Genomic DNA, 26,734 nt, shown 5'->3' with positions numbered 1-26,734 from the left:
TGCCACTGCTAATTCGCAGCTGTGTGATATTGGGCAAACCACTTAACTGACTTCTGCGGTTCTATTTTTCTGGTCTCTCAGATGGACACATACCTTCTTCCTTATCTCATTGGCCTATTGGAATGATCATAGTTTTTGTTTGGTTGGTTGATTGGTTTTAATGAGACAATGTGAAATACTGGTATACAGAAAAGCATCATATAATGTAAAACATTATACATATTAATATGCTCCAAATCTATCTTCCCACCATTCTATCCTTTATTTTGTGGGTCAGCTTTACTGAGATATAAATTAAATACAATTAATTTCATTAAGGTAAGTAAGTGTACAATTCAATGAGTTTTGGCCAATATATATAGATATGTAACCACTGCCACAATCATGATACAGAATATATCCATTGACCTCCAAATTATCCCTGGTGCCCATTTACACTTTTATGTTTTGAGTCAGTACATACTCAAGAGAAATGAAAACATACATCCACACAAAAACTTGTACATAAATATTCATAGTAGCATTATTCATAATAGCCCCAAAGTGGAAACAACCCAAATGTCTATCAACTATCAAATGGGTAAGTAAAATATGGTATATCCTTGCAGTGGAATATTATTCAGCCATGAAAAGAAACGTATGGACGAAAAGAAACCAGTCACAAAAGACCACATATTATATGATTTCATTTATATGAAATGTCCAGCATAGGCAAATCTATAGAGATGGAAAGTAGGTCAGTGTTTCTCTGGGGCTGGGGGTTAAGGGAAAATGGGGAGTGACTGCAAATAGGTATGAGGTTTCCTTTTGGGGTGGTAAAAATGTTCTAAAATTGATTTTGGTGATGACTGCACAATTCTGTGAATATACTAAAAAACCATTGAATTGTACCCTTCGAATGGATATATTGTATGGTATATGAATTATGTCTCCACTAAGCTCTTACCAAAAAACTAATTCAGGAATTAAAGGAAATCTAAAACAAAGGCAAAATTCCAAGTACAATATTTCATTATAGTTTTTGTATACTATTTTTTCTTCAAAGTTACAAGAGCATTTCTATAAATTAATAACAAAGGAAGATCGCATCCACAATCCTAATAGCCTAAGAAAGCAAACTATTTGATTATTTCATATCCCTTCTTCACCTCATCTTTGAGTATGTTTGCTTGATTTACAGTCATAAATGGTACAGACTCGATTAGTAGGTTGCTTTCATCATTTAACATTTTTCCATATTGCTACACAGTTTTCACTGTGATCATTTTGAGAAATACATGACATTCCACCTAACCGACCACATTCCTCCATCCACTCAGACACCCACGCCAGAAAGCTGAGCTATACCTATGTTGCTCTTGTCACTACCCTAGTTCAGAACAACGTACTCTCTTGCCTAAATTACTGCAAACGTTTTCTAACTGGTGCCCTTGCTTTTTGTGGTCTAGCAGTCCATCCTCCACACAGCAGACAGGCCTGAAACTGGTGTCTTCAGTGATTCCCAACCAACTATGCATGAGAGGCCAAACCACTCCAATGGCTCACAGACCGCTTCAGGCTGGGCTCTTGCCTGCATTTTCAGCCTCATTACCCCCCTGTCCCCTACCCCACTCCATATCCCCTGTGTTCACTGAAATGCACACAGCATAGCATGTGGGGTTAACTCTGCCCAGAATAACTCACCCACACTGCCCCCTCCTGTCCACTCGGCAAACTCCTACTTCTCCTCTAAGGTTTGGCATAAACATTGCCTCCATGGAGGAGCATCTCCTATCCTCCCCAGGAGGGAGGTACTCCCACCTTCATATTCCTAGATACCTTCGTACATATCTCCATTTTGTATTGTACTCCCCATGCATGCTCTATGCCTACCTCTCTCCCCAGAGTAGGAATTATGCTGTCTTCAGTTTCCAGCACTTCAGCATCTGGCACATAGTACGTCCCAGGAAATGTCATTTCAGCAATTTAAGATTTATAACTACTGGGGCGCCTGGGTGGCTCAGTTGGTTAAGCATCTGACTTCGGCTCAGGTCATGATCTCCCGGTTTGTGAGTTCGAGCCCCGTGTCGGGCTGTGTGCTGACAGCTGGGAGCCTGGAGCCTGCTTTGGATTCTGTGTCTCCCTTTCTTCTCTCTCTGCCCCTCCCCTGCTCCTTCTCTCTCTCTTTCTCTCTCTCTCTCTCTCTCTCTCTCTCTCTCTCTCTCTGTGTGTCTCAAAAATACATAAACGTTACAAAAATAATAAAAATAAAAAATAAAAATTATACCTACTGTGCTAATTCACTATTTCCAGGCACTATTCAAATCACTTTCCACATATTATCTATTTAATCCTCTAAACAACCTTACAAGGTGGGTATTATCATTATTATTACCATTTTAAAGATGAGAAGACTGAAGAAGTTAAATAAGTTGCCCCAAATCATTACAAAGCTAGTAAGCAACAGGGTCAAGATTTGAACTTAGGCAGTGTGATTCCATGCTCCTGATCACTACACTGAACTACCTCTTGAAGAAATAAGCCATTCTTTATTGCCATATGCATAGGTTACTTGTAATCTGTCTATCCTTCCCTCCCTCTCTCCATCACTCTCTCTGATATAGATGGCACTGTTATACACAATTGTATGTATAGCTTATTTTCCTTATTTTGAATTTGGCTTAAGATAAATCCCTATGAGTAGAATTTAAAGATACATTACAAGATGACGTTTTTTGGATTTTCATATGTCCAATAACAATTTTACTTACCATGACATAGCTTGTGCTGAAGACGCGAAAGTGTCAAGGCCTCGGGCCATCCCAGCTGATACAGGATGAGGCAGATGGGGTCAAGTACTCTGAAGGCTGAAGATGGCTGCAGGAGAAGTGCAAGAAGGGGCAAACTGGTATGAATCTGCCTCGGCTGGCAGCTGGCCTAACTTCACAATATAGCCCTTGATCTAATTTTAGGATGAAGGAACGGAAAACACTTCGATGTTGCTTCTCAAAATGTCCAAGTATTAATGACTTAGTGGCCAAATTACAGCACCAGTCCTCTCAATGACACTCCTTTATGCCATGAAGTAGGTTAACACTGAGCCGTACGAATATACATTTTTGAAGCCAGCCACCATGTAAGTCTGACTGCTCTGTGACTCTTGTGAGGAAGCCCAGGCTAGCCCAGAAGAGGTATCCTGTGGAGAGTGACGATCAGCCCAAGCTGCTCCAGCCGTCCCAACCTAGGTGCCAGACATGGAAATGAAGGAGCTACCTTGGACATTTTAGCTCCAGGAGACATGTGTGGAGGAATAACGGAAGAAACAAACTGTAACCCGAAGTCAGGCCTCAGATGTATGGCTGCAGTGAAACCAGCCCGGCCATCTATGGTCATTTGAGCCATCCCAGCCACTTAGGCATCATCATGAATAGACGAGCTGTTTCCCCTGAGTGCTGTCCAAACTCCAGATCCACAAAATTAAGAGCATAACACATGCTGTTTACTGCTGCGAAACAAACAAAACCTTTTTTTTTTTTATCCACCCGGAAATTTGAAAAAGATCATTTGAATGAGAAACGCTGGCTGAAAATCAGTGCTCTTCCTCCTCTACCTAGCCGCTGACTTGGCTCCCATGTAAAAGCAGCTGCTCACCATTGGCAAGGATTTGATCCAGAGTCACACGTGTGACCTCGCAGAGCAGCAGCCGCAGTGGCTGCTGAAGGCTTATCCTGGCAGTTTCCTTCCTCTGCTTTACCCCCAGAGGACCCGGGGTGATCCGTGAAAGCTGGCGCTCCTCGGACTGCTGGAGGGCGCTCCAGCCACTCGGCTGCCTATGCTACAGGGCTACCTCCGCCTGATAGAGGAGGGAAAACTCTGGCTTTCACCGTAACCCAACCTGGGGTCAAACCCCAGCTCCATCACCTAAACTGGTGATATAATTCTGGTCATATAATTCTGAGCAGCTTAATGAATGCGGAGACCCTGGATTTTCTCCTCTTTGAAATGAGGACAGTAACACCTAACTTAGTAAGTGTGCTTTCAGGGTTAAATGAGCCTTACCTCCCTGGCATTCCATAATAATGACAGCTACTGTTTACTGAGCATCAAAAATGACTTCAAATTCCTTATCACCATCCTCAGGTGGTTGCTCAACACTGCCTGGCAGTTTCAGATGTAAATTGGATGCTGCACTATTTTACATTCACATCCTTCCTCTCTCAAGCTTCCCTCAGACCCTTCTTCTCATCACTCTATGCTGATGACCTCACCGCAGGTTTCACGGATTAAAGAGAAGGAAGCTACCTCCTCTTTCAGTCATCAAACCTAAACCGCTCCCTGCATCTGCATTTACTTCTCCTTTCCTCTTTCAACAGTGGAGGAAGGGCCCCTCCTCCCATTGCAGGCCTGTCCATCCATTTGTGTTCTAGATCCCTTCATCTTTGATCCCCTCTCCACTGAGTGTCAGCACTCAGACAGGCTCCACTATCTCCCATCTTTGGAAACCTTCCTTTGAGCCCTGCACTCCCTCCAGGCACTGCCCTGTTTCTCTGCTCCCTTTCTGGCAGACTCTCGAAGTTTCTACAGACCCCATCTCTACTCCATCACCTCTGCACTCACTAGCTCACTCGGATTTGGATTCCAGCTTCACCCCTCCTCTGAGATTGTTTTTGTCAGGGTCGCCAATGGTTTTTTATCGTCAACAGCAATGTCTACTTCGTTGTTCTCCTTTCCACTTCTCAGCAGCATCAGGCTAGCTTGACTTTCTGAAATATTCTCCTCTCCTACTTCCAGTGAAACCATAATCTCCTGGCTTTCCCCTTCTTTTGTGGGGGTCTCCATCCTCGGTCTTCTTTCGTTTCTCAACACCATGTGTCAATGTTGATACTTCTCAAGATTTGATCCTGGCTCCTCTTTTCTTCTATTCCTACATGTTTCCCTAGATGACCTCATCCACCACGAACTTGAAATACAATATTATGCTGATGCTTTCAAATGTGTATCTATAGTTCAGGCCTCTCTCGTCCACCTCCAGACTCACGTATCTGCCTGCCTAGTTCATGTAACTACTTTGAAGCTTACCTCTTCCAATTCCACTCTCTTGCTTAAATCAAGAAACCAGAAGTATCCTAGACCTGTTCCTTTTCCTAACTCCCTACCTTAGTCTAATAATTTCTGTTAATTCTACTTCCAAAATAGGTCTCAGAACTGTCCCCTTCTGTCCATCTCTGAAGCCATACTCCCAGCACTCTCATCTGAACAGCTCCCTCCTGTTGGATCTCTCCCGGCTTTTCCTCTTGCCCCTGCTCCTCCCCATTCCCTACGTAACATCCAGAGTTCTCTTTCTCAACATAAATAAATCAGTTATTGTCACTTGTCCACTTCAAAACTGTCAGTAGTTTCCCATTATGCTTAGAACAATCCAGAGTGTTGGCTATGGACTGCCAGGCCTCTGGCCCCAAACCCTGCCTACACCTTCAACCTCATCTGAACCCACTCTTCTCCCTTGTGATGCTCCAGCCACACTGGCCTTCTGGAAGTTCCAAACATTCCTATCCCATGGCCTTTTGACTGTGGTGCCCTCTGTCTTACTCGTCACCTAGATCGCACCTTCTCATATCTTGGATCTTTATCGGTTATGAATGGTCTTTCTTGCCAGCAAATAAAAAGAACCTCATCTAAGAAAGGCCAATACACGTGGAAGTTTTTCTCTTATAACAAAATTTCCAGAAGTCAGTATTCTAGGGCTGGCACAGCAGCTCCATGAGATCAGAGGAACTTGGCCTCTCCCTAGATTTCATCTCTACCATCCTTCATATGCTGACCTCCCGTGTCTGGCCTCATCCTTGCTGCCTCATGGTCAGAAGATGGCTCCTACACCTTAAGGCCTTCACTCCATGTCCCAGGCAAAAGAAGGGGAGCCAGGGGGCAAAGCCTACTTCTTCTCTAACGTTTCATTACACAGAATTTCAAACATAAAAAATAGAATAATATAACAGCCCCCTCATGGATCCATCATGCAGCCACAATAATTATGAACTCGTAGCCAATCTTGTTTCGCCTCCCCACACACTTCTCCCTTTCCACTTACCATTTTGAAGCAAGTCGCAGACGTTGTATTGTTTTTTCCCAAAATGTTTCGCTATGTATCTCTGAAAGACAAAGCTCTTCCTTTTTTAAATATAACCACGATACCATTACCACACAAAAAATGAACAATTCCTGGATGTCATCAAATATCTGGATTTCAAATTTCCAACTGTCCCAGAAGAGTCATATTTTTTATAGTTAAAAGTATCCAAATAAGACCAATACTTGCCATGATGTGTTCTTGATGTCTTTTAATCTATAGGATCCCCTTTTATCTTTTTTTTCCTCTCAATTTATTTTTGAGAAATCCAGTCATTTGTCCCCAGAGTTTCCCACAATCTAGATTTTCCTGGTTTCATCCTGATGGTATCCTCTGTCTTCTGTGTCTTATAAACTCACAGTTGGATCTACAGGTTTCATTAGACTCAGGCTTGGTTTTTTTGTTACTGTAGCTTTTGTTCATTTGTTTGTGTGTTTGCTTGCTTGTTTGTTTGGCAAGACTGCTTTGTAGGAGGTGATGTGTTCTGCTGTCTGGAGTCACCTAATATCTGATTGTCTCTCTTTTTGTAATATTAGCAGGTTTTGATGATTAATGTCTAGATCCATGAATTCATTAGGTTATAAAATGTTGGTACATTAATTCAATCATTCTTTCTTCATTTATTAGTTGGAATACTTTTATAAAGAGAAACTTGCTCCCCCTATTATTAGGTTACCCATTGGATACAGACAATAAAGGAAAGGTAAAATACTTGATTCTTTTCTTTAGTTTGCTAGTTTTCAAAATAATGAGTTGACTCACTAGCACCCTCCAATGATGGCCACTCAGGGATCCTTTTTTAAAAAATTGTCTTTATGGAGGCGCTTGGGTGGCTCAGTCAGTTGAGTGTCTGACTTTGGTTCAAGCCATGATCTCGTGGTTCATGGGTTCCAGCCCCGCATCAGGCTCTGTGCTGACAGCTCAGAGCCTGGAGCCTGCTTCAGATTCGGTGTCTCCCTCTCTCCCTGCCCCTCCCCTGCTTGCTCTCTCTCTACATATATCTCAAAAATAAATAAACATTTAAAAAAACTTTTTAGGGAGTCTCTCAAAAAAAATAATAAAAAATAAAAAAGTTGTCTTTATGAACTTATAGATTTAAACATATTTGACATATTTTGACATACATTGCAATTCTCCATATTGATGCTCAAATGGTCCCATCTCTGACCTTTGGGAGTGTCCTTACATTGGTTCACCATTTCCTTTTCTATGAGAAAAACTAAAGCTTTCTTGAAACATCACTTGGCCAGTTTCCACGTCTGTCTCACTGGCCAGAGTTATGTCACATGGCCACCCTGAGCTTGATGATGATGGCAAACAAAGTTTGAGTCATTCATCATCTCTTCCAAGAGGCTTCCCCTGGTGCCCTATCTAAAGAATGCACCCCCCTATTATTCTGCGGAACTCTATCCTGTTTACTTCCTTTACACTACCAACCAGAAACTATGGTTATTTTATTTGTCCATTTGTTAAGAGTCTGAACTGCATCACTGGGCTGTGAGCTTCATGACATTTTCCCTAGCACAATACCTGCAGATGTACACAGAAGATACTCAGTAGGTATTTGTTGAATAAATAAAGGTAGGCACGTCTATTATCTCCATTGTATACATTATATACAGTGCTGTCCAATACCGTAGCCAGTAGCCACATGTTGCTATTTCAATTAATGTAGTATAACTACTATGGAAAACAATGTGGAGGTTCTTCAAAAAATTAAAAACAGAACTACCATATAATCCAGCAATCCCACTTCTGGGTACGTATCCAGAGGAATCAAAATCAGGATCTTAAAGAGCTCTCTGCACCCCTGTGTTCACCACAGTGCTCTTCACAGCTGCCAAGACATTGAAACAAACTAAATGCCCATCAACAGACAAATGGATTAAAAAATGTTGCACACAGATACAATGGGATATTATTCAGCTTTATATAAGAGGAAACCCTGCCATTTGCAACAGCAAATGAACCTAGAAGACATTATGCAAAGTGAAATAAACCAGACACAGGACAAATACTACATGATGCCACTTCTATGAGGAATCTAAAATTGAAGCTCACATAAACAGAGAATAGAATGGCAATTGCCAGGGCCAGGAGGAGAGGGAAATACGAAAGTGTTAGTCAAAGGGTACGAAGTTACAGTTAAGCAAGATAAGTCTTAGAGATGTATGGCATAGATGGTGCAGCATAAATACCGTATCCATACTTATAAATTTGCCAAGAAAGTGGTTCTTATGTCAAGTGTTCTTACCACATGATAAATGATAATAATCATCATCATAATAATAAGGAGGGCAGAAGAAAGCTTTTGCAGGTGATGGATAAGTTTATAGCATAGATTGTAGTAATGGTTTCATGGGTCTACACTTATGTCCAAACTCATCAAGACGTAGACATTAAATATGTGTAGCTTTTTTATATGTCAATCATACCTCAATAAAGTGGTTTCAAAAATAATTACATAAAAATGCAAATTAGCTTAAATTTAAAATCCAGTTTCTTAGTCACACTAGCCATATACTGACTACTCAAAAACCACATCTGAATAGTGACTACCACCATGTAGATCTAGTGCATTTTACCTCATCACAGAATTCTACTGGAAAGTGCTGGATAGAAGAAGAAATTGGCTGAGAGGTAAATTAGCCAAGGTCATACAGCTACTAAGAGGAGGAGTTGGGATTCAAACTCATGTCTGAGTGACTTTAGAGCTAGAACTCAACACTGTAACATCATTCTGTTATTACTTGCTTACTCCTGCTTTCCATTTCAGACCCTCTAAAGGAATTTACAGGGAGCTTCAAGCCTGGCTACCTCACAGAGTGACCAACTGTCCTAATTTGCCTGGGCCTGAGGGCGTTCCCGGGATGCAGAAAAATTCTGGGCAAACCGTTGTTAGAAAACAAAATTCAACCAGGTAAATTTGAAGATCCAGTTGGCTTTATTAAGCAATTCATGATTTGGGCAGTATGCCATCTAGCAAGTAGAAACGGAGCTCTGCGGAGTATACAAAATGGAGGGTTTTTACAGGAAAAAGGGTGGGGCAAGAAGCTGTTCACAAAAAGAAAAGGTCACCTTCCCTTAGCGAGAGGGATGGTGGGTCTTATCAGGCGAATTACCTCAGTTTTCTGTGGGGAATGGAGAAGGTCCCTGTGACACATAACTTTATTGGTGCTTACCAGAAAATTCCTGACTGACTGGTTAAGACTACATTTATGAGAGAGGTTGAAACTGTAGTTAGGTTAGGTGTCAAGCCTATAGCATAAGTGACTTTATTTGGGATCTGTGGTTTTCTTTTTTTGTTTTTTAAGTAGGTTCTATGCCCAGCGTGGGGCTTGAACTCATGGTCCTGAGGTCAAGAGTCACACTGGCTTTCTTCGAACACTGTGCTATCTAATTATCAAAATTCTCTATTGAGGTTTGTGACAGGTAAATAGATGGTCTCACTCAACTCCATTTCAACCCCTTGTAATATGTGCCCTATTACATGCTAGAAGTGAGAAAATTGAAGACTTCATTTCCCAGAGTCCCTTAGAGCTTGGATCCCATACATAGTCTAGCTCTGGCCAAGCAGATGCACTTGGGCAACATCCAGAAGGCCAGCTTGAAAAGGAAGCTGCATTTCTGCTGTTTTATCAGCTAGGCAGTTCTGGGGCAGCAGAGATCTGAGCGTATTATCTTGGATGCCATAGCTTTGGAGAGACAGAATACGGACATGCATTTTGCGGTGTAGATTTAGCCTGAGCCAGCCAGTCCTGGAACTGGCAATAGTAGCAATGACTCCCTGATTTCTTGGTTTACTGTTGTATCAGAAGCGGCAGCTCCCGAATCACTGTTCCCTGAGTAAGCGTATTCTGTGGTGGAATCCTGAGCGTCATTACTGGGAGCCCAGCCTGGATCCTGCTCTTTCAGCCTTTCAAGGGATTTTTATCCTCTTAGCTCTCTGTGTGAATTCACTTTATGCTGCAGGGAGTTAAAGTGACTTTTATTATTTGCGGCTGAAGAACCTTCACTATTCAGCAGGGACTTCCTCTGGAAAACAAGGGAGCCTATATAACAAATCTGAGTGTCCTGAACACTGGGACCCTAATATAAAACTCTCCCTGACACTGCTATCCTTCTCTAAGGAAGGTGCATACATCCTAGTCACCAGTATCCTCCAAATACTGGAACTTGGTTATGGAGAAACGTCCACACACACACATTTTTTCCTCTTCCATATGCTGGAATGTTCTTCCAAATCTCCTTACATGACAGTTCGCATCTTAATCTCTCTACCTTCAGGTACCAGCATCAGTTGTGGCTTCCTCAACTTCCCCAATCTAAACTGGCCCCCCTCTTCCAGTTATTCTCTTTCACATCATTTTGTTCAATTTTTATGTTACTTAACACAGCCTGTATTTATTTACTTGTTTATTTTCTGTCTTCCCCTGTCCCCACCTTTCTCCCTGCCCAGAAGAATGTATACCGCGTGAAAGGAGGGACATTTTTTTTTGCATTGTTCATCACCGTAACCTCACTGCCTTGGAACAGTGGCTTGCACATGGTAGCATCATTTAAACATATTTGTTGAATAAATTACAAAATAGAGATTGTTGTAGCTAGGACATTTTTTAACAGGGGGAAATGTTCTTGTGTGAACAAGACTTAATTGAGACTGCAAAGAAACAATGAGAAATAAGGAGACCCAACAATTGTGATGAAAGGCATTGTTGTGCAGGTAGCGGAGTATTAGAGCGGGCATTTGCAACCACAGTGTAAACTCTGGGTAATGAGAGTAATACACTGACTTTTGGGAGGCACTATGGCTGAGTTACGAAGTGTGCAGTTTCTAGAGCCACCTAAACATGAGTTCAAATGCCAGTTCCACGTTTCTGCTGTCTGAATTTGGGCAAGTTCATGAGCTTCTCTCAGTTTCCTTCCCTCATCTGGAATATGAGGAGAATAATAGTACTCAACACACATGCCTACTGTGCTGATTAACAAGATGACACTTATAATGTGCTTAGTACATGGCTGTGTAGCATATGGCCTATGAGGACTCAATAAGTGTTAGATAATAAGAGTATTATAATTTTGCTAAACCCAGCTCCATTCCTGAAATTATGCCCAATACTTGGGGTTACTCTGATTATAGCCTATTACATTTCTAGCAGCCCAACCCTATCCCCCTTCACCAAATCATAATTAGTAGGTGCTCAAAAAATATTAGTGACTGACAGGAAGTTTGCTCATGCGGGGTATATTCCATTCATGTATAAACAGTTATTATTGGTGGTGCTGATGCTATATTTTTCCATCTCTGTTGACCAAAAACAAAACAAAACCAAAGAGAAACTTAAATAGGCAACAAGAATATTGGGTAGAAAATACTCCATCATCAGAGAGAAGAGCAACCAATATAAAAGAACATTAAAGAGGAAAGAAGTGGCCTAAACCTTTCCAATGATTCATTCCAGTGATTAATTTTCCCTACATTTGATTTGTCCTATTGAGAGGGACAGGGCCAATTCATTCTTTCATTCAGCAAGTATTTATGAAATGCCTACTAAATTTATGATGTAGAAAGAATGGGCTAGGAATGCCTTCTCTAAATTCACCCCAACCTTGGTTAGCTTCTCCTCAATATTTAGAATTCAGCTCAAATACCATTTTCTCTGCTAAAGCTTAAAACTAGGCCAGGTCACCCTAGTGTGTGTCCTCATGGCACTGGAAGTCTTACCTTTTCCCCACTTGCTTTTTTGGTGATTATGTGCTTAATGCATGTCTCTTCTGTAGTCTACACAAGGGTAGGGACTTTGGTTTTGTTCAAGAGTATATCCCTGGTACTTAGCTTGGGGCCTGCTACGTAGTAGTTGCTGAGTTTTCTGAAGAGAGGAAAAGATTGAGGCTTTGAAGAAGGGGTCATCAGAACCTAACTCTAACACCGTTCATTCACCAGAGCAGCTTTTGCTTGTTCGTGGTGGCCTCTGACTCCCCCAGGCAGCTCTGCTCTTAGGACCCTGCAGAAAGCAGTATGGAAAATCACTGTAATCGAAAATAACACTACACTCAAAAATAGTCTCCTATACCTCTTGTATGAGGTGGCCTTGTGGCAAATATCTAAGCAAGGCACCAACGCCTATAACAAAAGCAACAATGAAATAAGGAAGTTCATATTGGGGCAATATTATCCTGGCAGCTAAAGTTCTAGGAATTCTTTTTAAAGATTTTATTTTTTTTAAGTAATCTCTATACCCAACATGAGGCTTGAACTCACAACTCACAGAAACACAGGGAGTAAACGTGAGTGGCAGGAGATTAAGGCTGAAGCAGGCAGTGTATGAAGGACCTGAATGTACCCTGCTAAAGAGTTTAGAATATTATGAATTGTGGAGCACCCACATAGGAATTTAGGTACAAAAATGTCAGGATCAGATCTACATTTTTAAAAGATCATCATTTTCTAATTTTTTTTTTAATTTTTTTTAATGTTTATTTTTGAGAGAGAGAGAGAGAGAGAGAGACGAGTGTGAGCAGGGGAGGGGCATAGAGAGAAAGACACACAGAATCTGAAGCAGGCTCCAGGCTCTGAGCTGTCAGCACAGAGCCCAACGCGGGGCTCAAACTCACAGAGTGCAAGATCATGACCTGAGCCGAAGTCGGATGCTTAACCGACTGAGCCACCCAGGTGCCCCGAAGATCATCGGGTTTAAAAAAAAAAAAAATGTTTATTTATTTGTCTTTTTATTTGTTTTGAGAAAGAGGGAGATAGCAGGGAAGGGGCAGAGAGAGAGTGAGAGGGAGAGAATCCCAAGCAGGTCCTCGATGTCAACGCAGAGCCCCATGTGGGGCTCGATCTCATGAACTGTGAGATCATGACCTGAGCTGAAATCAAGAGTTGGAAGCTTAACTGACTGAGCCACCCAGGCGTCCCAAAGGTCGTCCTTTTTAAAGTGTAAGACCCAAAGAGAATATAGGCAGAAGGTCTTGGTCCTTTTCTGCCGATTTCATCTTGCATGTTGAAACCACTACATCACCAGTTGGCCAAACTGGAAACAGAAATCACCCTAGCCTTACCTCTCCCTCACCCTCCAAATGCCCACCAAGTCCTATGGATTCTACCCTTAAAAGTTTCTTGAATCTACACAATGCTATCATTCCCACTGCTATGTCCTTTCCTCAGACCCTTATCACCGCTTATCTGAACTTTTCCAGTAGCCTTCTATCTGGTCTCCCTCCATACGGACCTCCTCCCCCAATTATTTGCTAGGCTGCTACAGGAGATTCTTCCAAAATGCAAGTCTGGTAGTGTTTCTATAACCTAAAACTTTTTAGTGTTTTCCCGTGACCCTTAGGAACTCTTTCCTACTGGCAGAAAGCCATCTAAGATTTGGACCCATCTAATATTTTCAGCTGCAAATGCTCACCTCCTCCCTTGCAAAGCTGTCCTTCAGCCTTGTTGAACTCCTGGCAGATTCCCAAACAGGCCAGAAGGCTTCAAACCTCCCACAGAGTCTCCATTCCCTCCTTCTGAATGGATTTCCTTCAACCTTCCCTAAAGAAATCCCATTATTATTCAAAATTCAGTTTAAGGGTTATTTCCTCCCTGAAGCCAGGTTTTTTGTTTTTTAATGTTTATTTATTTTTTGGGAGAGAGAGACAGAGTGTGAGCAGGGGAGGGACAGAGGGAGAGGGAGACACAGAATCCGAACCAGGCTCCAGGCTCTGGGCTGTCAGCACAGGGCCCCGATGCAGGGCTTGAACTCACAAGCTGTGAGATCATGACCTGAGCAGAAGCCAGACGCCCAACTGACTGAGCCACCCAGGCACCCCAAATTTTAAACTCCGTTTTAGTGCCACTTCCCTTCTTTCTCCTTCCTGTAGCTCGCTGTCTGGAGTCCTCTGGAGTTACTTCCATGGCAGATGTCATTGTTCGATGTTTGTCCAAGCAAGGACCATCTACATCATAATCTCTTTGTTGTTGGACTTTTTAAAATATTTATTTGTTTGTTTGTTTGTTTATTGAGAGAGGGTGCAAGTGAGTGAGGGACAGAGAGAGAGGGAGAAGGAGAGAGAGAGAATACCACGAGGGGCAGAGAGAGAGGGAGAGAGAGAGAAGCAGGGCTCACCCAAAGCAGGGCTTGAGGTCATCCGGTGAGGGCTTGAACTCATGAACCATGAGATCATAACCAGAGCCGAAATCAGATGCTCAACTGACTGGGCCACCAGGCACCCATAATCTCATTTTTTGAAAAGTTTTTTTCTACTGTTTTACTTCTTTAAAAAATATTTATCATCGCCATCATCACCATTGCAGATTCCTGTGCTCCAAAACTACTAAATCAGTCCATGGACCTGGGTGAAGAATTTGCTCTTAAAAAAATCTGCTAGATTACTGGTCATGTTCTGTTTCTTGATCAGGTGCTAATTACACACAGTGTTTATTTGTGTGGAATTCACTGAGCTCTGCCCTTAGATTATGTATACATTTCTGTATGTATGTTACATTCAATGAAGAGTTAAAAGGTAAACACTCCCCAGGCTTTTTTTTTTTTTTTTTTTTTTTTTTAATTTTTTTTTCAACGTTTATTTATTTTGGGGACAGAGAGAGACAGAGCATGAACGGGGGAGGGGCAGAGAGAGAGGGAGACACAGAATTGGAACCAGGCTCCAGGCTCTGAGCCATCAGCCCAGAGCCTGACGCGGGGCTCGAACTCACGCACCGCGAGATCGTGACCTGGCTGAAGTCGGACGCTTAACCGACTGCGCCACCCAGGCGCCCCTCCCCAGGCTATTTTTATAGCACTGATGGAGAAGCACTGACTTCTCTCTTGCTATTGAGTTGTAAGCTTTTAGAGGGTAGTGAGGGTATCTATGCTGTCTCTGTATTCCCACCATCTGTTTTAGTGCCTACAGTATAGTACACACTTAATGAATGACTAGTAAATAAATGAATGAATGAACAAAGGGAGAGAAGTGGCTTGAGGGTTCCTTCCTTCCTCACTCTTTTCTAAACATTGTTCCATGCCCCTGCTGGAGCACGTGAGAGCTCCTACCTCAGAGTTAAACTTCCCAGATATATCTCCCCTGAATAATCCTGTGAGATGCCACCTGACTTCCTCTCTACCCCACATGCTTGGTGTGACTGATCCAGGGCACCAGCCTGACAAGGGCGGGAGAAAGGAAGCAGGTGGAGGACGTTCTGTCCCCAGTACCAGTACTTCTGCCCTGCCTGGGTCTGAGCCACCTGGCTCAGGCGTTCCTCAACATGCCTGGGAATCAAGCTGGAGAGAGCATGTCCTTGGAGATACCGCATTGCTAAAGCTCCTACTTGCACCTCTGATATAAACTGCTTCCTAAATTACTCAGCCTAAGTTATGTGGGAATTTGAAAATCTTTGAATATTTAGGAGTAGCAGTAGAGATTTTTTAGCAGATTTACAGCAGAAAGTGAGAGACACCCTGGGTGAAATATCATGTAAGTCATTTATTCAGTCACAGGTAATTACCAAAAGTTTCCTAGGGATACAACGATGAACAGTCATCTGCCTTAATGGAGATCACAGTGTGTGTTTGGGGGGCGGGGTGCCGGGGGAGGGGGTGAGACAAATACTAATATTGAAAGAGGACTTCAACTACCTCTTTCAATATTACTATTTTGACCTCAAACTTATTTATCGATTAATTTCTTCTTTCCAGTTTATCTCTTAACCTCAGGCAAAATACCCTGTGGGCAAAGCATCCCCTAATGAGAACCAAAACTACCCACTCAAGCAATAAGAACCACCCTGAGCCAGCAAGACCCTGCTTGACTGACCCCAAGACAATGATCAACCTCACCTTGACTGCCCAGCTGCATGTACCCACTGAACTTTGCCCCCTGTTTTCCTTATATAAACCTGGAAGTATTGTCAGCACTTTTGAGACAGTCTTTGACATGTTAGTCTGCTTCCTGGTATCGGCCTCACCGAAATCAATTCCTTTCTTGTTTCCCCACTACTTGTCTCTTTGCCTTTTGGATTTTGTCAGTGGCAAGTAGCTGAACCTGGTCTGTTTGGGACCCTCACAGCCAGGGGCTCCTGCACCCCTGTGCCCTGGCTACAATATCTAGATTTTTCAGAGCAGTTATGATGTGCTGGGTGCTTCACATATACTAGTTAATTTCATCATTGTAACGACTTAGTTGATGTCCTATTAATATCCCCACTGACAAATAAGGGAACAGATGCATCGTAGAGTTACAAACTGATAGAGTAAGGAAGATACGGTGTAGGGAGTAGGAAAACCTGATCTAGTCCCAAGGGTCAGGGAAAGTTTCTCTAAATATAAGAGGTTGAAGCAGAGATCTGAGGATTGAGTCCAAATCTAGTGGACAAAGAGGTCTGGGGGAAGAGAATTTCAGCCAATGGAAATAACAGATGCAAAGGGAAAATAAATTGTTTGAGGAACTGTCAGGCTGCCCTATAGCAGGAGCACAGGGAGCTGGAGATGAGGCAGGAGAGGTAGGGGCCACAGCCCCAAGTTTTGTTTTGTTTTTTTCCTCTGTGTCTCAAATAGTATGATAAAGTCAGGGATAGAAGATTTAGGATTTCGCCCTGATTTTGCTCTTAACAACCTCAGCCATCTCTCTGTGGCTGTTTCCTTATCTGGAAAAATGAGTGGGCAGACCAGAGTTCTCAAGGGCCCCTATGGTTCCCAAGCTGTGGTTCTGGGTAGGGCGCTCCTGGAAGAAATTGCCAGTTCAAGGCACAGGCCCTGGCTGCTGCTGAACGCACTGAGGCCCAGGGGCTTGGCAACCCAGTGGCCCAGGCAGCACTTGCTGGCCTCTGAGTCCTCTGTAGGTTAGGTAAATACAAATGATGGAGAACATCACATATAATAAATCACACAGTAAATATGGCTGTGAACATGGTTTGTTCCTCTCACTCGACATGGGTGAACTGCTAATAATGTAGTAAAGATTACCACCTGTTTGAAGCATTTCCTGTGTGCCAGGATTGTACCAGTTACATTAGATAGATTTCTCACAACAGCTCCTTGTTAGATTCAAAAGCTGAAGCCTCAAGGGATTACATAACTTTGGTAAAGTCCTCAGCACCCAAATTTGCCCTGCCTACGGAGCATGTCCAGTCCTGTTTCCTATTGCCAGGTGTGCTCACTTGAGCAATGACTCTCTCTGGGTTTGCTCAGTGGCCGAGTTGGAATCTGAACCCAGCTCAGACTCCAAAGGTTATGGTGTTGACCACCGGGCCATACTGCCTTCCCTTCTTAAAACACAGGCAACTCCTTATTCTATAAATAGGATCACTTTGTCTCTTGAAGTCCTTTCTGGGTGAGGAAAGTGCTTTTTATAGCTTGGGACTGCTTCTGCTTTCTTGGTCTCTTCCAGCACCTGTTAATCCTGCGTGCAGCTGTGTCCTTCACTGTCCTTACACTGTATTCCTAGGTTTCCTCCCTGCAGAAGACAACTCCGGGAAACCACATGGTGTCTGTCTGTGTGCCAGTAAAGAAATTTCACTCCCCTCCCTCCCCAAATCGGCCTACCTTTCTATAAATATTCCCTCTCCTCCCTCCACTCAGGCCTGTGAGTAGTTTGGTCACTTAACCAAACACACACACACTCACAAAGCAACGAGAGGAGGGGTGTTGGAGGGGACAGCGTGAATGACCTTGCAAAGGTGTCTAGCTCTCTGGGGACAGGATTAGCAAAGTTGAAACCTCAACAAATATTTGTGTGCCTCCGTATTCCTCCCGAAGCTACCTGCTCCTCTTGCGCCAGCCTCGCTCAGTCCCCTCTCGGCCTCTCCGAGATACAAAGCTCAACCCGCCCATCTTTTTGCAAACCCAGAGAACTTCAGTACCCTAGTTGAAACTCGTCTGTGGCGGTGGCGGGCAGCACTGGGCATGCTCAGTAGTGGGGACAGGTCTGGAAGGCAAGGAAGCCGCGTTTGAAGTCGCGCGGCCGGGGGAACAGGGGGAGGCGAGCCGTGGGGGCCCCGGCTGGGGGTCCGCGGGGATCCCCGATTCCGCGCCCGGAGCTGGCATGCTCCAGGCTGGCGCGGCGGGGCGGGCGCGCAGGGGGCAGAGCGCGGAGGAGAGGGGGGAGCCGGTGGGAGAAGGGGAGGAGCGCCGGGCTCGCCATCCCCCGGCGCCGGCTCTGCGGCTGCTGAATCGGAAACCGCAGGGAGGATCCGGGGAAATAAAGACGCCCGAGAATGACCTCCAGCGAGGCTGCCTGAGCCGGGGCCCGCGCGCCGCCGCACCAGCCTCCGGCATGGGCGACCGGGGCGGGCGGCCCGAGCACTCGGCCACGCACGCTCCGGGGCCCCCCGCCGACACCGGAGCTGCCGCCGTAAACGGGCTGCTGCACAACGGCTTCCACCCGCCGCCAGTCCAGCCGCTGCTCCTCTGCAGCCGGGGCCCCGCGGGCGGTGGCGACGCGGCACCCCCGCGCCTCCAGCTCTTGCCCGAGCTTCAGCCGCAGCCACCGCCCCCTCAGCACGACTCCCCCGCCAAGAAATGCCGGCTGCGGAGGAGGATGGACTCCGGGAGGAAGAACAGGCCGCGTAAGTCCCATCGCGAGCGGAACGCTGGCGCGAGGCAGGCGCATCCCGCGCGCCTACCACCCCGGGAGCCGCGGGCAGGCACCGCAGCGCGACTGGTGCGCCCCAGCGCCCGCTGTCGGGGGAGTGTACGGAGGGGACTCCGGGAACTGATTCTTTCCCCAGGGGCGCCAAGCACTAAAGATCGCTGCTTGAGCCTCACGCTTGCTTGCTTCCGTCTGTAGAATGGGCCGATTCAATGCGGATCCTGCGCTGCTCCTTCGGTCTTGGCTCTAGGCAAGGCCAGCGTACTGCCCGCCTTCCTAATTGGTCGGTGGGAAAATGCACGTGTGCGAACATTTCACGGGTTCCGGGAGTAGGCGTAGAGCGGGAGGGCCCTCTCCCTTCTCCTCGCCCCTTTTCCTTGTCAGAGTTCGTCTTTCTGGGTTGGCGCTCGGGCAGCCACCTTGTCCTTTGAATCGCAGAGTAGCCGCCAGTACCTCGGGTCTATTGGCAAACGCAAGGCCTGGAGGCGTGGAGTTTGACAACCCCCCAAATCACATCCTATTAAATGCTCTTTCCTCGCAGCCAATGAGAGGACCCGTTGGCGGGGGCACACCCACTGATACCATGTGGGCCGGAACTATGTGGACCAATGAGAATTAGAGGTGGATTTTTTTTTTTTTCTGGGAACTGGGGAGGTAGAGTTGAGGGTTTCTAATGGTAGCTTGCGGCGTAAAAAGCTGAAAGGCGTTATTTCACAATCTAAAGCGTGTATATATGATGTTACTTTATAAAGAGTACCTTCCCTGCATGACGTTGTGGGATGTAAATTCGTAGATCGAGTTTACAACTGTTTTTTCCTATCTGAGCTGAACCTCCTTCTACTGGTTACCTCTTTCTGGGTGTCTTTAATGAAGCTTATAAATGGCAAAAAGCAAAGTAAGTAGAATGCATACTAATTAGCGATTGCATTCAAACACCATTTGCGTATGGGTTATTCTGTCTGATACGGAGAAATTGCTAGTATAGGTTTTGGATTTATCTGTAAAAGCTTGATATTTGGCAAACTTTTTTGTTTCTCTCTTTAGACTCTTAGGTTTTCTGCGCTCAGTTAAAATCTCTGAGACTTTGGAAAGTACTGATGTGGGACGGGATGACTCTGATGCTTGTATTTTGTAGATGTGAAATGTTTAGGCTGAAAGTTAACTTTGAAGCCACACAGATTTGGTGATTGTTGTAAGGAAGGCATCTATTTAGCACTTGAATTTGTACTTATTTTTGTTTTTCAGACTTGTTAGAAAATTACCTTCTTTATGGACTTGATATTGATTACTTATGATTTATTAACCTGTTTTACTTCTTTTGAAACCACATTTTAGTTATTTCTCTGATCTGTGTTTACAAATCGCAGAACAGTTTGCAATGTAAATAGCTAAAGTATATCGAAAGAGAACTGTTTTGAGTTTTTGTGTAGTATAGCTAGCCTAAATGGTCTGTGAGGGTATATAACACCTTTAGAAATAATTTTTGAGGAATTAAAAGTACTCTCTCTTAATAATAGATTGGAGGCAGAGAAAAAATAATTTTGAGGCTTAACTTGAGCTTGCAAACCCACAAGGATTTTTTTTAAGTTTTTAATTATTTTTTAAACGCTTATTTATTTTTGAGAGACAGAGAGAGACAGAGCACGGGCGGGGGAGGAACAGAGAGAGAGACACACACACACACAGAGAATCCCAAGCAGGCTCCAGGTTTGAACTGTGAACACAGAGCTCCACAAGGGGCTCGAACCCACGGACCTGAGCTGAAGTCAGATGCTTAACTGACTGAACCACCCAGGCGCCCCAACAATTATTATTTTAGAATACAAGAAAATATAACTTTATGCCTATGTATTTGGTGTCAGAAATTAAAGTGGTTTGTATTTTTTACAAAAATTAAAACCTTAGCTATTTTAAGTCCAGTGACTATGATACTTAACTTTTAAACTTTTAAAAGGGATTCATCAAAATTTACTTTTCATTATCCTACCATGTTTTCATTTCTCAAATTTGAACAAGCATTTCTGAAATAAATTTTACATGTTCTGAGTGGCATCTGCTGTGTTCACTACCAAAAGTTCTCAGTGAAAACTAGGGCAACATCTTTAAGCCTTGTCTATTAATGTTTAGGTATTTTTTTATAAAAAAAAAAGATAGTGCTCCGTCAATTCATATTTAGATTCTCTAATCTAATCTAATCTAATCTATATCTTAGTTAGATATACTAAGAGTTAAGTATATCCCCATTTTCTAACGATTGATAGATTGTATGTGAGCAACTATTACAAAGAGTATTTGGGTATTTTAAATAAAATGCAGGGGTATTGTTGTTGGTGGAAGCATTGATGCTGAACAAATAATTCCTATTTATCAGTTTACAACGTCAAACAACCTGCTTCCGTCTAAACCAGAGGTGTGTTGAAGACAGCCAGATCTCAGTGCTCTCAGATAGGCACTTGGAATGCTTATGTGAGTGGGTGTGTTTCTATTTGGTAATATCGTGGATAGAGTGCAATACACATAGAAATACTTAACGTTTGAAAACGATGAATGCAATGAAACAAACAATTCAGTAGTTTCTGATTGTTTTAAAATTTTAAATCTCAACGCAGGAACTCTTTACAAGCTTGTAAGCTAAACATCAGACCAGTGGTAGGTTAATTTTGCTAAACCAGGAGAGGGGAGTGTTGTCCACTTTTTATCGAAAGTACCATCACCTCACCACTTGTCCTTGGAAAGCTTTTGTAAGACTGCTTCATCGGTCTTCCTTGGTTACTTCACCTACCTCTGCTATTTAGCTGTGTAGCCTCAACCAAGTTACTAGCTCTCATGTTGAGACACTGGAGTTGGCTAGGTGGTCTTAAAGTGTTGTTCCTTGTGTCTTCCAAATTCTGATACTTCAGAGCTATGACTTCTTTGCTAGTTATCCACTTTGCCACACGACTTAGCATTTAATTGGGTTTCTTCCTCCTCCTCTTCCTCTTCTTCTTCTTCTCCTCCTCCTCCTCCTCCTTCTCCTTCTCCTTTTCTTCTTCTTCTTCTTCTTCTTCTTCTTCTTCTTCTTCTTCTTCTTCTTCTCCTTTGTGCCAATTGTTCCCTGTGTGTTGTCTTATTTCCTCAATTAGGTTAGAAGTCTGATTGCAGATGATATAGTTTTTTCTCTTATGCCTTGCACCTCAGGTCCATGAACATTTGACTGATGTCACAGGAGAAAAGGTACAAGTGACATTATCACCACCTCATTGAGATAGTCATTTCCATCCATAAGATAGACTTTGGCAAAATCTCTTCACTGGAATTTCCACAGAGTATCAACTGGGAGATTCCTTTGATCTGCTCCTTGATGATTTGATTCTTTGAAGCATGCATAAGTAGCACCTTACTGAGTCAGCTCACTTCCCAAATATTTTGAAACTAATGATAGTCCTAATAAAATGCTGTGAGGGTCTAATGTGTTGTAAATGGTGTAGCCATTCAAACCCCAGAGGGCTTGTGTTTGGATAGCTGCTGGATGGCCTAGGGCCAATAATTCACCTATGTGTCAGTTCCAGGATGGAGATAATCATACTACTCATTGGGTTGATATGAGAATTAAATTAGATAATGTATATAGTAAGAACCTAGATCCCTGCTTGGCATATAGCATTTATTCAGTAAATGCCAGCTTTCATCACCCCCATACAGAATACTGTCCACTGTTAATCCAAAGGACAGGACAATTGAGCTGCCAGAGATTGACTTCCTTAAAAACAAACAAAACAAAACAAAAAACAGGCTTAGAATAAGAAAGACCAAAATGTTTTATTTGATTAGCTGTAACACTCTTACTCCTTCAATTATTTTTTTACCCTTCCCCAATACAAAAATAGTGGATAATAGAAAACTGTAGAGAAAAAGCAGGAAAAAGTACTTACAGTCCCATCACTTAGAGAAAACAACTGTTTACAATGGGCCATATTTTACAGGTAATTTGAGATCATACTAAGATGAGATTTTGCTAGCTTTTGTTTTTAAAAGTTTTAGCATAAGCATTTTCTTATGGCATTAAAACTTTTTTTTTTTTTTTAATTTTAGAGAGAGAGGGAATCTCAAGCAGGCTCTATGCTCAGTATGAAGCCCCATGCAGGCCTCGATACCACGGCCCTGGGATCATGACCTGAGCCGAAATCAAGAGTCAGACACTCAACTGACTGAGCCACCCAGGCACCCCAAAACATCATTTAAAAAAAATTTTTTTACGTTTATTTATTTTTGAGAGACAAAAAGAGACAGAGCACAAGTGGGGGAGGGGCAGAGAGAGAAGGAGACACAGAATCCAAAGCAGGCTCCAGGCTCTGAGCTGACAGCACAGAGCCCGACACGGGACTCGAACTCACAACCGTGAGGTTGTGAGATCACAACCTGAGCCGAAGTCGGTTGCTCAACAGACTGAGCCACCCAGGTGCCCCAAAACATCATTTTTTTTGGTTTTATTTTGTTTTGTTTTTTGTTTTTTGTTTTTTCAAAACATCATTTTTTAAATGGTTGTATTATATCCCCAAGAATTTATTTAACCTTTCTCTGGAAGCTTTAGGCTGCAGCGAGGGGTCTCTACATCATAAACATTGCTGTAGCAACAACTTCATGTGTAACTCTTTTTTCTTTTTTTTAATAAAGATTTTTCTTAAGTTTATTTATTTTGAGAGAGAGAGAAGGATCTGGGGAGGGGCAGAGAGAGAAAGGGAGAGAGAGAGAATCCCAATCAGGCTCCGCCCTGTCAGTGCAGAGCCCGATTAGGGACTCAAACGGGCTCAAACTCACCAACAGTGAGATCATCACCTGAGCCAAAATCAAGAGCCAAACACTGAACCAACTGAGCCACCCGCATGCCCTTGTCCGTGACTCTTTCTTAAGTTATTGTTGATGAGATGGGTCGACACATACTTTTTGGAAGAGGAACCAAAACAGCACAAAGTAGTGTTTAGATGTTTCCTTGAAATGCTGGATATTTTAGACCACAAGGACACTGTTAGATGAGCCACCCTGGTGGAGTGAGGAGAGAAATGCAAAGGAGATTGTTGGAGTCACCAAACACTATGCTGCAGAAAGGCAAGTATTTGGGCATCCTCAGAAGACTGGAGGATCAGTGCTGCCCTCTCCCTTCCCTCCTCGGTTGCTTGGCAACAGGCAGGAATAAAGACTGGATCAGGGAGGGCAGCCTCCTGTGGGGTGGGCATTCTGGCCTCTCAACTCATTTAGATAGGATGCTACGAGCAGAAAATGGGTGAAAATCCATTGCACCCATAACATACTCCTAGGTACAAACCAAAGAAACCTAAATCTGTCACCCATTTCAGCTAGCCAGCATGGTGAAAGTATGAGGCCTCAATTTTCCAAACATTGGGGTATTTAGCTTTGGCATTTGGGCTTTCCACTTCCTATGAGAAAAACCAGGATAAAAAAGATCATAGAATTTTCTGGTTGTATCTGCACAGAGGGTAGATATATATGCGCTTTTTTTTTTTTTTTTTTTTTTTTTTTTTTGTAAAAAAACTGTACTCAGTACTTCTACATGGATGGGAAGCATTGCAAATTCAAGAACACAAGACCGAAATGGAAAGCAAGGGCACACCATGTGGGACGTGGTCAGATTCCCAAGTTTGTCCATGAAGTTATGAGTTGTGCAATGCACATTTAAACCGAAGATTAAGACTTTAAGGCCCAAGTGGCCTGCATCTAAGTGGTTAAGTCAGGTATCAGAATGTGTGAGGCATGTGAACACTTTTCCTCAAAAGACCAGTAAGTGAATTTCAACCTTAATACAAAGGATATTTTGCTTGGCACAGTAACCAAAGATGGAAAGGGTGCTGTTAATGTTTAGCATGTGGGGCATTTAACAAGTGAATAAAACAGAACCCGTCATGGTTTTGGAAATAGAATTAGTAGAGAAACAAAGGAGTACTGGTTTTAATTGACAGGTTTTGGGGTTTTGCTTTTGTGATAGCTTGACTTGTGTGTAGGTGTGTGTGAGTGGCTTTAATACAAACCAATTGCCTTGAAAGTAAAAATAAATCAAGGTTTGACTTCTATGATATTTAATTACATGTGCTTTAGCTTTAATAAGTAAGCCAGTATTCACCTTGGGATGGCAGGATTCTGAATCAGATACAGAAACTGTTCAGTGTACCCAATGTGGCGCACAGAATTTCTAAGAAGACCTTTTCTGTAGGTGATGGAGCTATCGAGCGTGGTATCTCATTACTTAATTCATGACATCTCTTAGATGCTTAGACTTGGCTAATCACATGTGTGTGTATGGGTGTGTGTGTGTGTGTGTTCGTATTCTCCTTGGGAATACATTTGAAAATAACAGATGATTCGAAGGGGTGAGGTAATGTTATTTTTAGAGGCAGTTACATCAAAATAATGATCTGGACCTCCAGCAGGTTTCTCTACAGTTTGGAAAGAGGACGGAAAAACTTATGACCATAGTGAGTACTTAACAGTAGTCACTTCCAGTAGAGTAGCTGTTATTGAGCAACAGCTGTGTACATATTGTTCTGTACGTGTTTTGATGCACATTACCAACCCCACTGTCCATTTTACAGATGGAGAGAGAGAGAGGCTCAGAGAAGTGAGGTATCCCGCCCCAAAGCCTGTAGTCCGTGAATGACCGGGCCAAAATTCAGACCCAAGTCTAAGTCCATTGCCAGCTAGCTGGCTCTCTTTTCTGCCCTGATAAACTTATTATTTATGTTGGGAAAAGGAAGTGTGTTCTGTAAAACTTTAGGAAGAGATAAGTGTATGCAATCTGTACACCTTTGGCAAAAAGCTCATCCATGTGCCTGTGGAAGTAACAGCAGCCAACATTAAAGGGCACTTACTATGTGCAGACACTAAGCTAAACACTTTATATGGATTATCTCAGCAAACGCTCGCAGTACCCTGTGAGTTGGGTACTGCTATAGATTGAACGCTTGTGTCCCCCCAAAACTCATATATTGACATTCTAACCCCCAAGGTGGTGTTATTAGGAGGTGGGGCCCTTGGGAGGTGATTAGGTCATGAGGGTAGAGCCCTTATGATTGGGATTAGTGTCCTTATAAAAGACCCCAGAGAGCTAGAACCCCCATCCCCACTTCTGCCATGTAAGGGGACATCAAAAAGATAGCCATCTAGGAGGCAGGGTCTTGCCAGGCGCTGAATCCACCAGTACCTTGATCTTGGATTCCAGAATTGTGAGAAATAAATTTCTGTTGTTTATAAGATACTGAGACTATGGTAAGACAAATCATATGATCTTCCCTCGGCAGGTGAAGAAACTGAAGGATAGCACAAAGGCTTGGGGCAAAACTGTCTGAGTTCAGATTTTGACTCTGCTGGGCTAGACTTGGGTAGTGTTCTGTAGTGGAAAGAGCTTTGAAGCCGCCAGACCTGAATTCAGAGCCTCACTGTGCCATTACTAACAGTGTCCCCTTCAGGCGAGATCCTTAACTTCTCCAATAGAGATAATGGCGTCCATCTTATTGGTTGTGAGGACCAAAGGCAGAAAATGGAGATAAGTTGTAAAACAGAGTGACTGGACCCTGCTATGTGCACAGTAAAAGATATTTTACTTGCTAACACAAGCAGGACATTTAATATTAATATTACTGCTGTTACTTAGTCACAGAGGCTTTCAAAACTTTGTGAAATCTCAGGATTTCCATGAACTCATCTTGCCCCAACTGAGACTGGGCTTCATTCAAGGTATCTTCCAACCTGACCCAACATCACATCCTGAATGGAAGTGCCCTAATTCTGACGTTTCTAGAGGCAGGACACATGGCCTGTGTCGCAATTCTTGACCTCATTGTCACTTTCATAAGTTGCCCCACTGCAACTCCTGAGATGTACAGCATGACCTGTCTGAGGGTGATTTTGGCAACTTGGTGACTAAGAAGACTGTCATTTGTTTTACTGTTAATCTAGTGTCAGGAAAAGTTGGTGTTTTGTTTTTTTTTTTAATGTTTATTTAGTTTTGAGAGAGAGAGAGAGAGAGAGAGAGAGAGAGAGAGAGAGAGATACAGAGTGCGAGTA

The 26,734-nt window shown here is 43.2% G+C and overlaps 1 protein-coding gene across 5 annotated transcripts in view; it reads left to right on the top strand.

Moving 5' to 3' along the window:
* The window catches only part of PANK1 (pantothenate kinase 1), a 103,852-nt gene that overhangs the window by 30,907 nt on the left and 46,211 nt on the right, over nucleotides 1-26,734 (top strand). Inside the window, exon 3 of one of the 5 annotated variants that reach the window (XM_040485834.1) lies at nucleotides 8,883-9,026. The exons of 1 other annotated variant lie outside the window; for it this stretch is intronic. Coding sequence is in view for 3 of the 4 variants with exons in the window: in XM_040485829.1 (XP_040341763.1) it covers nucleotides 18,134-18,656 (523 nt within the window). In the remaining variant the exon portion in view is untranslated. Of the gene's footprint in view, nucleotides 1-8,882; nucleotides 9,027-17,958; nucleotides 18,657-19,365; nucleotides 19,575-26,734 lie in introns of those variants that run through there. 3 more of the 5 variants (XM_040485829.1, XM_040485828.1, XM_040485831.1) reach the window with 3 other exon arrangements.

The sequence above is a fragment of the Herpailurus yagouaroundi genome, unplaced genomic scaffold (assembly GCF_014898765.1).
Source record: "Herpailurus yagouaroundi ecotype Mexico unplaced genomic scaffold, PumYag 163, whole genome shotgun sequence".
Classification (NCBI taxonomy): Eukaryota; Metazoa; Chordata; class Mammalia; order Carnivora; family Felidae; genus Herpailurus; species Herpailurus yagouaroundi.
The sequence above is the reverse complement of the archived record's forward strand: the minus strand, read 5'-3'. Positions and strand labels throughout refer to the sequence as shown.